The sequence below is a fragment of the Bactrocera tryoni genome, chromosome 1, assembly GCF_016617805.1.
Source record: "Bactrocera tryoni isolate S06 chromosome 1, CSIRO_BtryS06_freeze2, whole genome shotgun sequence".
NCBI lineage: Eukaryota > Metazoa > Arthropoda > Insecta > Diptera > Tephritidae > Bactrocera > Bactrocera tryoni.
In genome coordinates, this window is record NC_052499.1 from 63,061,173 (window position 1) to 63,075,224 (window position 14,052).

Below are 14,052 nucleotides of genomic sequence, written 5' to 3' on the forward strand. Positions count from 1 at the left end.
AATGTTATAGCCAGCTAAAATTATACACCCAATGTACTAGTACCGTACACCATGTCGTATGAGCAACGAATAATTTAAAAGGCACTTGTAGGAATGCTCAGCACATTTGATGTACAGCCTCAACTACGTATGACTCTTAAATGAATTAAAATATATTTTGTATAGAGCTTTGTATTAAAATATCATAATTTAAAAATTTCGGGTTTATTTTCTTTGGAGTTAAGAAATGTAATACAAAATATGAAAAAGTTCGATGTTATTATACATATCGTCACTTAAAATGCAAAATAACTTAACATCACTTTTCATAAGATTACAAGAGAAGGAAAAGGGATATAATAATAATCAATTATATTGAAACAAATTGCATGTTTTGGTTATAAAATGGTTTTATATGGCTATATCTGACAGCGGAAGCTGAAAAGTTTATGATGCATATATGCAATATGATGTAGTGAATCGTAAGCAATAAAAAAGTCAATATCGAATTTTTTGATGATACGCTTTTGCATTTTATGTGACGATATGTACATACATGGAAAAAAGAAGAAAAAGAAAGTTTAAATTGTTTGGTTCTTAAGACAAAAATTGACACTTCAGTGAGCGTTTGCAAAAAAATAACTTGTAAAATAACGCAGACCGTAAAAAAGGTACATACATATATATATATAATATTTCTATATATAATAATTACACATAGTTGCTATGTAAAATATCGTGCTTATAATTGTTATTGCTATTATGTTGCAAGTATATTTACTTTTTTATTGTTATTGCCGTCAGGCGCCAGGATGCAGTCACGCAAAGTCCAAGCTTATCTAGCATGAACAGTGTAGTAATTTATTTATGAACTACGTACATGGGTATTTGTTACGTCCATAAATACATGTGTTGCTCCAATTATCTAGATTCTAGAAACATGTAACTGCATAACTATTCAGATACATATATGTGCCTTAATAGAAGCGCATCCGACTTCATACAGTACGTTCACTACACGTAAAAACAAAGCACAACACTTTAATTCCTTTATTACAGCACTTTGCTATAGACATAAATATGTTTGTATATATATATTTATGCACATAGAGAAACTTGGAATGTATGTTTTCCTTTTAGACACACACGTTACTCTCAAAACGACTTTATAGATAAATGCCTATGTACTATATAATACATTACATATGTATATTTTTTAATAGAGCACAACACTAATGCGAGTACATAATTACATATCTATATATAACTCTTTATATATTATATATAATCATATATGTATATAACGATATGATTTCACTGCTTTCAACACTTTAATATTTTATCATTTTCTTCTGTGAACATTCATACTTTTTTATACATACACACTTTTCACACATTTTATATCGATTTATGTATGTAATATATGTATATATGTATATATCTACAACACTTTTATCGCCATATTTACGGTATATTTAACGACCAATCACCATTCACTGCACTCCACAAGTTATACCGGCTATTTTCACTACGTAAATAAACGCACACATACGTACATACGCGTATTGCATAGGCAATATTACCATATGTAAGTAAATATCATACGATGAATGTTAAAACCGCGCGCCGTTCGCACACCGCACTCGTCGAATGTTTACAACGGAATGACTTCAACGCCACAGCAGGAAAGTAACGTTATCCTCTATGACACCACTCTCCAAGGATTTCCTCAAAAGAGATTATGGAGTTTACTTTGCTCTCTCAATTGGTAAATTTTGGCCATATTTACCCTTTTAACCTCTCCAGAAGATGTATTTTTAGTTCAATTTGAATTTGTATTGTATTGTTGTACTAAAAATTCCAAGACTTCAACAGTCACTCTTTGAATCGGTTGTACTTTTTAAATTTGATGTTTCGTATTTCAATGCTTTATAAAATACGTACAAACAAACATATAAACAATAAACACATTAGTGAGGATATTTTTAAATATCCCAGAAAAACAATTAAGGATGATTTGTGTTTGGGCGGGACCGAACATTAAATACTGTCGAAAGCCTTGCGAAATAAAGGGCTGTGAAATGTATTAAAGAAAATTGTGGGGTACCGATTTTCAGTACAAGAAGTTGTGGACCGAGATATCATAAAAAAATTATTTTTTTATCCCGCTTATTGTAATATTTTTAGTAAAATGCGCTTGGAATGATATATGAGAACGTTATATACCACCTTTGGTTCAAATTAATACTACAGTTGGTCTAACATTCATCACTCTATGGTCCGACATCGTCGACGTCTAAGCCTCACGTTAAATTAGGTCTATAACTATTACTAAACTGAGTACTTTTCACCAAACGAGTGTGGTAACCATTAGAATAGACTCACTGTTATTGGATTTTACTCTTGTTTGTCACGAGTATTTGTCAAACTATTAGTTAATTCTAAGCAGCTGAAGATGTAGCCCAAGCTATTTAACAAACATTTGAAATTCCCTTGTACTCCTCGCCATATGTTTTTTACACCCTGAACAAGGTTAAAATTTCCACGAAATTTTGTATCACCCAAAAAGACACTATGGAAACCCAATAAAGTGTATATATAAATGACCAAGTGTGTCAATGGCTCGACTCTGCTAATTAAACATAACAACCTATCCTACATAATAGTTTGTCAAAAAAGTCTTGTGGTATTTTTATTGAATTTATTTTTTTTTTTTATTGAAATAGAAATGAATTTTTGATGACTCATGTCCAGCTCTTGACCGATGCTACGGCTGCTACTATGCCGGTCTCTTTCGACCAATTCAGCGATTTTATCGCAATTGTCGACGACAGGTCTTCCGGAGCGTGGCGCATCTTCGACCACCTATACACCAGAACGAAAACTTTGAAACCATCGTTGTGCGGTAGAAATGGAAACTGTATCGGGTCCATGAACTGTACAAATTTTATTAGCGGCGTGAGATGCATTTTTGCCTTTATCGTAGTAGTACTGTAAAATATGCCGTATTTTCTCTTTATTTTGCTCCATGTTTGCGACGCTATAACTCACGAATGACTTAAAGAAACGACAATCAATCAAACCGGTGTTAGCGCGTGAAATGAGCTTTCCAAAAAGGTATAGCATGACCCGATGCGACGAATAAAACTAGAACTACGCGCTTTCAACGCCAACCAGCGAAATTACCGCAAGACTTTTTTGACAACCTAATATATTGTAATTTACCTCGTTAATCTGATAATTTTTATGCATGAGCACATGACAATATACTTCGATTATTTCGAAATATTACGAGCAACCATTAGGTGCCCAAAACTTTACGTAGCATTTTGCCTGTGTATAAAAAACTCAGCAACGATAACAATTATTCGATCAGCTGTTATAGTATACTAATAAAGCTTTATACACGTTGATAATGCGCATGTAACCACTCTCGCCGCTCCAATTCCATGCACTCTCTCGCAAACCGTTGCTCTCTTTACTACACAGCAATTGTGAAAAAAAAACAAAAACTCACGCCAAACAGTATTCATTGACTAAACGACAGAATATTCGCATTTGGCAATTACGCACGTGTGTAAGTCTATATTTACATTAGGGTGTCCGTTATTTCCCAAATTGATTTGTTTTTTTTGTTTAAAAATTTAAACCAAATGCCAATTACTTTTCAATGCATTTAACATGGGATTTTTTGTACTTTAAAAGTAATATCAAATGTACTAACATACAGTACACCATGCCGTATGAGCAACAAAGAATATCTAAGGCACTTGTATGAATGTTTAGTACTTGTTACATATTGTCACCTAAAATGCGAAGAAACGCATCATTAAAGAATAAAAATTGTATTTTTTATTGCTTACGATTCACTGCATCATATTATATATGTATGTATGTAGCATAAAATTTTCAGCTACCGCTGTCAGATATAACCAATATATGTACATATAACCATTTTATACCCAAAACTCAAATATTGTTTCAATATGAGTGGTTTCTAATATACCCATTTTCCTTCGCCTGTAAACTTTGGATATATTATTTTACAGTTTTGGTGACGTTATAACTTTTAAAGCTATATTTCAATGAAAAATTAATTAGACCTGCTTTGCAGAACAAAAAATTTTGTATTATAAGATATTTTTTTAAATTGTAGGTTTACTTGCTTAAGGGAGTCATCCAATGAGATGGACTCGAAAAATCGATTCTTTATATTTTTCAAAAATTGCTTTCGTGACATGTCTATAATACGTTAGTAAAGCGATTTTTAAAATCCGAATTCGTAAAATAGTAGTAAATATAGTTAAAAAGTTCAAACTTACAGCAGTTAGGAAAAGGAGCTTTTCAGCTGTTGTTTAAACGAACTTGAAACTTTAAAAGCGTTTTTCTGAAAGCTATGTTTTTCAAACTTTCCTCCATCGTAACTCAAAAACGACTTGACCAAAATACTTGAAATTTATAGAGAATATTAAAATCATGTACTCAGCACCATGAATAATTATCAATCAAAAATTTCTGAAATTTCGTTTATTTTTTAAACAAAAAAAACGCAAAATTAACAACTTTTTTTCAAATGATTACCAAAAGTCCAATTTCAGATATATATGTATGTACATTAGGGCGGGTCGATTTAAAAATCGCCTATTGCTCTATGAAAATCATATTCTAGGGATCAAAATAAGATACTTTGCCGAAGGAACCATACCTCTAAAACGAATTTTGATGTCCCCCAATTTGGGTCGAACCTTTGGGTAGGGGCGAATTTTGAAAAATCCCACTTTGACCCATTTAGAGTGCTCCAATCGAGTCCAAATGTATGACCGACCCCCACTAACTTTGGACGGTCGATCCACCCATGCCAATGGCACACCCCCGTCCCATGTAGATAATATTGAATTTTTTGGGAAAAGTCCCATGTAGATAATATTGAATTTTTTGTTATTTTGCTTTAAGATGGTCATACCATCTGACAGCCTTTTTAGGGAATTCTTGGGATTTTTTTCGCGAGTTAGACTTGGTTTAAGGGGTTAGGTTAGGGGTAGTCAGAGGCACGAAAAAATGAGAATTTTCAGTATTTTTTTTTTTTTGCTATTAAATCGTGTTATTTTACAAAAGTAGTAATATGGCATTATTATAGAATGAGTCAACACATCAGTCACAAAAATTTCAAAAAAAAAAATTTTAATTTCCAAAGTTATAGTTGTTTGTGTTGACAGTTCAAAAAAAGGTACTTGCGGTGACAACCATAAGTCCTTGGAGATTCATCTAAAATCAATCGGACAAAAGAATTAGTTTTATAAATAGATACATAAACTCGGGCCTGATCGAAGGATTTTTTTTTTTTTTCAAAAATTAGCAAAATGGCGACCTCAGGAAGTTTTGGGAAAAAATCAACAGTTAATTGGTCTTAAAAAATCGAAATTAAAAAAAAATCCTTCGATCAGGTACGAGTTTATTATGTATTATAAAAGTTGTATAAATTTCATTAAAATCTACTAAGCGGTTTCCGAGTTACAGTTGTCACCAGTTCAAAAAACATAGTTTTGAGAAAACGCGTTTAAAGTTTCAAACTAGCGCTTTGAAATGCCCGAGCTCTCTTTGTTATTTGTCGAATAACTCAAAAGCTAATTATCGGATCAACGTGAAAATGCAGAGAATATTTTTAAGATATTACACTTAACGAAAAAGCAAAAAAAAAAAATAATTTTTTGAAAATTCTGACTACCCCTAACCCATTAAACTGTTTGTTTAAGTGGGACAATGTTTTTTAGAAAAGTTCAACTAGGGTAATATTGGACACGCTAATATAAGGAATAAAAAACACAATTATCTAGTTTTTATTTTTTTCTCACAAGTAATTCTTTGTAGTTTATTTAGCAAAAAAATACAAAGCAAACGGATTAACTTAAAGATAAGAAATTTTAATTAAAAAAAAAAACATAACCAATCAGTTAGTATATATGTATGTATAAGTATATGTGCGGTTGTTGATATTCAATTTAAGGCAACAAATTTATTTCATGAAATAGCCGCTGCTTAAATTAAAGAAATATAAACTATTTATGTATGTATGTATGTATGTATGTATGTGCAAAACACTGTGTACAACCACTTTTGGCATACTAAGAATATATGTATGTTTGTATGTATGTAGTTAACACATCAAGTTGCAGCAGTATAACAAAATACTTATTTTCTATAGCTTCTACAAATATATACTTTCCCTAGATCAAATACAAAAAAGTATATATTTCTTTAAGCAATAACATTATTTTAAATATACATAGTTACAGTAAATCAATTGGAGGCGAACACAGCTTGCTTTTGCGCAATTCTTTTAATATTTCTTTCTAAGCTGTTTGTTGTTATTTTTGCGGAAAGTCATAATTGTTGTTGACACGTGACCGCCCGCACTAAGTATTTGTCTAATGAAATTAAAATGTATTTACTTACAATTAAATAGAATACAAACAGGTAGATAGAAATTGTTTTAAAGAAATTTAAAGAGTGCATATTTTTTTTACAACTAATATCAGGGTTATATATCAACAGTTTAATTTCTCTTCGTTTCATGACATACATTTGTACGTTTGTGTAAATAGTTTGAGTGTTGACTATTTTGTTGGTTATTTACTTTTGTTTTTATTTTTGTTTTGTTTTTGCATTTATTTAGTTGGTTTTATTTGTTTGTTTTTGTTCACGTTTACAAATGTACAAAATTTACAAATAAATAAGTATTCTGTAATTGTAACGGTAAAAACTCACACTTTTTTATATCTGTATATATGTCAGCTTTAACTATGGTCTTCTGCATATGCGTTAAATTCATTATGTTGTCTATTCATACATATACAATAGCTATGTAACTTATTGTTTATTACGGTTTTTTTCTCTCATTTCGTATATTTTAAGTAGTTCAACTTATTTGCAATAAATGACTGTGGCTTCTATTATCACATTGCTTATTAGCCAACAATGCACGCTGAGAAATGGCCTTTGTGCCACAAACGTTTGCTGTTTATGCGCCAGCATATTTTGTTCTTAAGTTTAGCAATATTCAAAACTTTATACATTCAGTTCAATAATAATGTGTCCAGTGCTTGTTTACACTACTTTTCTTCACATGTCATTGCAGCTAATAGGTAATCATCAGTACTATGCTGAATTATATACTATTCAAGCACGGATATTTCCAATTATATTATTATGCATTTAGCAATTCATAAAAAAAATATACGTTATACAAACTAAACTTAATTTAAAAAAGTATATTTAATAGAAAAATAAAAAAGATAGGATCCTGTGTTGCATACTTACATATGTATAACGGTATTTAAATTTGGAATTGTTATAGCATACAACAAATTATGTATATATAAACGTAAATACGAAAACAACTACATACGCCACACAATTGCGTAAGTCAGCATTTTATACATAGCAGTTGACCACAATTGAATGCGTTTGCTTGCCATTGCCGACGTCATGCTTTGTTGGCATTCGCCCCACCACTTCCTTTATTAGCGCTCATTTTCGCTTTAACTTTCTGCAATAGCGCCTCAAAGGAATCCTCCTCTTTGGGTGGCGCTTCCACTTTCGGAAATACAATCGAATGATATGTATTAATGCCGGCGTTATCTGTTAAATTACATGAAGCGTTAAAGCAAAATTCTTAAAAAACATTGAAGTAGCAACAATTTACCTAAATCAGCGTATGAAGAGCGGCAAAAGGCGCGCCTGCCGCCGAAACTAATGTCGTACATGTTGATTGTGGAATCACGTGCACTGCTGTCTATAACGGTGAACGCGTCTTGTGAACGCTCGTATGTTACAAAACCGTATTTCATGCTGCAAAAAATTATGTGGTTAATTGAAAATTATTTATTTCGAAGTTCGAGTTGACAATTTAGCAGCTAGAATTACTTACCCCGTGTCTTTGTAGTGTATCGAAATTTGCTTGATAGTGCCATAAGGTAAGAATTTGCGACGCAGCATCTCCTTGGTGGTTTCCTCTTCAATACGCCCCACATAAACTATGCGGCGCTCTTCAACAGCTGCAGCAATGAGAATATAACATAAATTAATTTACATATATAGAAGAAAAAGTTAAATAAAACGAGAAATAAATTTTACTTCGGCAGCACCGGAGCTACAATACCATTTACAGTTTCATTTCTTAAAGCATAACAGGTTATAAAGATATCTTAATCTTGATAGTTCAGTTGGTATTGCAACCATATGCTATAACCGTTCCATGAAACCAATATGTTCGAATGTTATAGCACTGTCTTGGTTACTGTCAAATACAAAATTTCCCATAAAAGAACTTAATTATGATCATACAGTTTTTATGGCAGCTATATGCTTTAGTGGTACGATATCGTTGGTTCCAACAAACGAGCAGTTTCTTAGTGAGAAAAGGATGTGTGACAATTTTCAGAACGATGTCTCAAAAACTGAGGGGCCAGTTCCCATATATACAGACAGGCAGACAGGCAGACAGACAGACGACAGACGGGCATGGCTAAATAGACTCAGCTCAGGCACACTGATTACACTCAGACACATATACTAAGCAAACTTCTTGGCAAACTTGAAATACCCTGTTCAGGGTAAAAAAAAAATAGTTACCTGGTTGTGAGACATTATTACCGGGGAAATTCTTGTTTCCACCCGGCTTTCTAAAGCGACTGCTGGCAACTGAAATTGAACGCGAGCGTGAACGTGATCTGGAATATGAGCGCCGATAATATGGGCTGCGACTGCGGCTGCGATTTCGACTGCGATCAGACCTATCTGACGAAGATTGTGATGAGGATGCCGATGAATTGCGTGCATACTTTTTTGTACGCTTCTTGTAGCTGGTACGCGGCTGGCGTTGTGTATTGCGCGACATACGTCCCGACTCAGAATAGGAAGAACTTATGGAACTACGATGCCGACGACTACTTCGCGACGAATAACCACCGGCAATGTCAGACTGACGTGTATTGACGCTACGTTCCGTTGACGATGCAAAACTTTCCATCGAACGACTACGCGACCGATTAATTGAACTACGACTGCGATTACGATGGCGATTATACGAGCGATCGCACGAAGCATCACTATCGGTATCTTCTCCGATGGCTTTGCCACCGCTATGCTTACGATAACTTCGTTCAGCACGCGGCTTGCGCGGTATTGGCGGCAGACACGTAAAACCTGGTTGCGGATCTGTCTGTATGCCCATAGTGACCATGCGCGGTCGTATTCTATCCTTGCGCAAATGCATAATAACCTTATCTTCGCCATGTTGTTCGGCTTCTTTCTGTGTTTTCTGGGAAACCGGTGTTGTGACACCATTCGTCAAATTCGACTTTTCCGGTCCCACAACCTTTTGTACAACAACATCCTGTATGCTGGCAATCAAAGAGCTACTAGAAGGCAGCCCATTATGCATGCTATAAAGCAATGCAGATGATTTCAAAAGTGAGCGCTCGCAAGTATTAATTGGTAGCATGTTCAGCGGTGGTATACTGATATCAGTATTATTGCCAGCAGATACAATAATCACTTCCTCATAGTCGGGGTGTAGTTTTGAGCCCGTAGAAGTTTGATTATGCCGGTCTTTGCCGCCACAGTAGGTGTCCTTAACAATGTCCTTGAGTGGTGGTAATTTTGTGACACGCGGTACTTTTGCCGATATTGTGGAATCTATAATTTTCAATTGCTGTGCTCGTTTCAATTCTTGCATGCGTAATACCTTATTTTTAGCCTCGGTTATAGGATCAATAGGTTGTTTTTGATTATTCTGATTTCTAAGTGTTTTCACGACGGTGGTTACTTCCTGACTATGTTTCACTTGTATGCTCGATGCACTGGAGGCATTAGCAGCATCAGTATCAATTGACATCAAATTGCTTTCTGTCTGGCGAGATATATTTTTGTCTCCACGTCGTCGCTTATATTCTTCTAAATTCAATTTACGTTTGACTGCCAACTTGGTACGTTCTACAGCTTCTACTTTTGCACTTTCTTTGGGCATGACTTGCTTTTCTTGTACAATAGGCTTCATCACCTTTGGTTTTTCCACAATTGTTTCTGTAGTTTTATTATCTTCTGGTTTGCTATCATTTGCTGAGAAAGTTTGTGAAAGCAAAGCCAAGTTTTTGCCACCTTGCCCCACACCCACACGGCAGGTGAGTGAACCAGCCTTGGACGAATTGCCTGTTGTGGCCTCTGACCCTTTCTTAGCAGCGGACTTGCCTACGCTCTGTTTTGAAGTTGACTTATTTTTAATTGCGCCAGATTTGCCTTTAAGAATGTCACATTGACGCTTGTTTGGCACAATTGTGAAGTTTCGTGTATTTGGCGGATTATTTGTAGCTTGACTTGGAGCAATTATTGTGGTAGTTGGTCGAGCTTTTGTCTAAAAAATTGTAATTTTGATTAGTAAATATCAAAAAAAAATATTACTGAAGCATTTACCTCTTTTGGTACATTTTCCTGTTTTTTTGTGATTTTTGGACTCCAGGACGGATCCTTCTTTACATTATCCTCATATGTGATATCATTTAAACCATTCTCTTCAGTTGCAACAGCACTTCCAGGAGTCATTTTCCACAAAGATTTATCCATATCTACATCTACAGTCTCAATATCGACAATGACATCCGATTCCGCATCGGAATCTGAGTCGATATTAGTTTTTACAGGTATTGCTGCTAAGCGTTTTGTTGGCTCAGCTGTATTAGTTTGTGTTACATTATTAATAATTTGTGTATTCACTTTTGGTACAGTTAATGTTAAATCGTCATTGGTTATAAATTCCGCTAAATCGAAATTATTAACATCTACATCGGAGCCAATAGTGTTCGTGCTCATGGTACGATTTTTATTGCCCGCTGCAATATCTTCTAAGGGCAACTGAAACCCTGAGTCTAAATCTATGCCATCAGCAGCTAATAGACCTACACTTAAGTCTGGAATTTCATCTACACCTAATAGTAGTGCGTCAGGTTTCTTGTCCTCGTTTATATCAGCAAGCTGATTATTTATCACGTCTCTCGCAACGTCTTCCTCATCTGAACTATCATCATAGTCGCTCGTATGTGATTCATAGTCACCAATCGATGAACTGTCAGTGCGCGTACGAAAGGTTGCTTCACTGTATTGACTTTGATTGTCTTCGAAATCTGCATAATTCAAAATGAGATTTTTGTCTTCATTGCTTGACAAATCATTATTGTCGTTTGAATCCTCTGAATCCGAGTCTAATGAATTTGGATCCACAGTAATGATTTCGATACCGCCGTCTGCGGGCAAATGATGCTGCGCAAAATCATCATAAATCAGCTGAAAGTTCGCACACAACAAATTTATACAATATAACTTAGTCCCTGTTTTGATTTTGTTGTCTGTGCACCTACCAATTCTTTATTTTGGAAATTCGTAGCTACATCTATTTTATTTGCTATCCGAAAATTGTCTTCTGTTGCGAGCATAGCGTTATTGTAAATGTCGGCATCGTGCTCAGCATCTGCAGGTATGGGCAAAATGCCATTCAATGTCTCCGTAAGTTGTCCCATTGTGCTGAATAAAATCAAGTTAAATTAGTTTATATATTTACAATATATATTTTTTTATACTTACTCGCTTTCACTCGACCAAAAATCAGTATTAAGTTGTGTGTAACTGCCGTCGAACGGATCATCGTGAAACACGTTCAAAAGCCGTGAATCCATTTTGTGGCAAATTGTAATTGAACTGAAACAACAATATATAATTAATATTTAAACATTCATGTATTTACATATTTTTAGATTTAATTTTATACATTGAAACGTGGGATCACAAACAGGTCGATATTTATTTTATTAAAAAATTGTTATCTTGACCTGGGAATTATTTTATTTCAAAAGATCACGAACAATAAAATAAATCTTAACATAAGTATGTACGTACATAGTGTGGGAAAAAATAGGTGTAAAAAATGTGCCTGTGCCTCTCGTAACTAATTTCCATACATACATACATAATTTATACGGTAACGCTTATTTCTTTCAAATATTTTAATATGTTTCATTTTACAATACAACAAACCATCCAATTTTTTAGAAAAAAAATTGTGTTTTTACTTCAAAGTGTTCCTAGAAGTTAAACAATAAACAATCGAATTTAATCGATGTAATATTTGTATCTACAAATTTATTTTAATCAATATTGTTTTTAAATATTTATCCATCTTCTCTTCTAAATTCGCACAGCAAACATATTTCTATTTCCATACAAAATACATACATATGTATGTATGTGCCTAATAACAGAAAACACGTGTTTGTCAATCGTTATCGAGATAGTAAACATGGAATTAAACCTTAAACAACACATGGCAGAAATGTTTGTTGCAGTCTAAATAAAAACAAATACCTTTAATTTCATGTGGCAGAAATTACATTAGACTCTTAAGTTCTTGTGTTCATGTGTTAAGCATTCATTTCATTATTTATAATATAAAATGCTGGTTTTAGTGCTCATAACGATTGCTGTAGTAAAATTTACGAAGGTGTTAAATTCTGCTACCCTACACCCTACTTTTCTTCCGACTTCTTGAAATCAAATAGTCAATGACATTGTGAGTTAAGCCAGAAAAAGAAAACAAATATATGCCACAAACATACATATGCATAGTTCAATAGTATTAAATGGAATGCGAGCACATAAGTTTGTGAATGCAAGCGTGGCAATACCTACTACAGGTAATATAATCATGGGTGTTATATAGGTAGGTAGAAACATATGCGCATTTGTATGTTTATAATCGTTCATCACTGAAAGTTTGAGTTTGACTGCTTTGTTAGCATGGTACCGGTGAATGTTCGAACCAACCATGTGCTTTTGGCGGAGGCAATAAACCAGCTGTTCGTTCGCTTGAATTTGTTTGTAGTAAAAACTTAGCACATATTTTGCGTGTTTTTATTGACATAAGCAAGTGGATATATCCCAGATAATAGTTAGTTAATTTTATATACATTTTGCATTTAATGTCTTTAAAAGATATCACACAAAGATACGTTTTAACTATAGCTCTATAGCGAGATTTTATGTTTTTATTATAGCAATAAGCGTTGACACGTTGCATGATTTTCTATGTGATGGAGTTTCAAAATTTGTTGTAAAGTGTATGTTTGTACAAGCATATATTTGAAAAACAATTTTTGTTTTAAGAAAACAATTAAAAAATAGTAAAAATTTGTGTAGATAAAAAAATACAATTAAAATTTTCAAAATAATGCCCAGTACATGTTATTTTATTATTTCAATGCATTTATTTGCTTGAAACAAAAAATATCTTTTTGAAATAACGTTTATTAATATTGAAAAATTAGAATAATTGTTTAATAACAGTATATGCACTATTTTTCTTTATTTTTTCTCGAAATAGAAATCCCTTTAATGCCGTTACTCTTGCAGCCTCCCCCATCTTTAACATTGGTATCATTCCAAATGTGCTTTTGCTCTTCTTTTAAACGTACCTCTATTTAAAACTCCGTTATGTTGTACTTTATTCTTAATATTTTCTTTTTTAGAACTATTAGTTTGGTTTACAAACTTTCTTATATTTAAAATATCTCATGCGATAGATATCAATTCAACAACGTGCTCGTCAGTGCTTTTGCTTTAGTGCTTAGCTTCCGCGCCCGCTTTTACGATTTTAACCTCACAATGCTTTCACATACCGGCGAGATATTAAAATTTCTGTTACTGAATTCACTATTTTAGATTTTCAATTCACTTATTTGCTGCAATATATTTATTTTCAATGGTTTTATCAATTTGCTACAATCTGGATGAAATACACGGCTATCAAACGAGCAAATTCTTCACGTGGCCGCGCGACAGCAACGGTGGTTAATTCACTTGTATTTGGATCTTTCAAACAAGGCGTTTTTGACAGTTGTTTCACTTATCTTCACGCTGCACACAAACATAAATGCGCAAGGGAGACATATACGAATGTATTTACACAATTATCCGTAGAATCTCCTGTGCTAAACAGAGGGGCAATGCCTGTCCATGTGTTTGTGTATA

The 14,052-nt window shown here is 33.7% G+C and overlaps 1 protein-coding gene across 1 annotated transcript; it reads right to left on the reverse strand.

Moving 5' to 3' along the window:
- Nucleotides 1–6,698: 6,698 nt before the first annotated feature.
- LOC120771016 lies at nucleotides 6,699–13,954 on the reverse strand. Its single transcript, XM_040098795.1, has 8 exons — nucleotides 13,497–13,954; nucleotides 11,614–11,727; nucleotides 11,391–11,553; nucleotides 10,450–11,316; nucleotides 8,611–10,390; nucleotides 7,907–8,033; nucleotides 7,682–7,827; nucleotides 6,699–7,617 (listed from the first exon to the last, which is right to left on the reverse strand). The coding sequence occupies exons 2-8, from the start codon at nucleotides 11,703–11,705 to the stop codon at nucleotides 7,463–7,465; spliced, it is 3,330 nt and encodes a 1,109-aa protein (XP_039954729.1). The 5' UTR covers nucleotides 11,706–11,727; nucleotides 13,497–13,954; the 3' UTR covers nucleotides 6,699–7,462.
- Nucleotides 13,955–14,052: the final 98 nt, after the last annotated feature.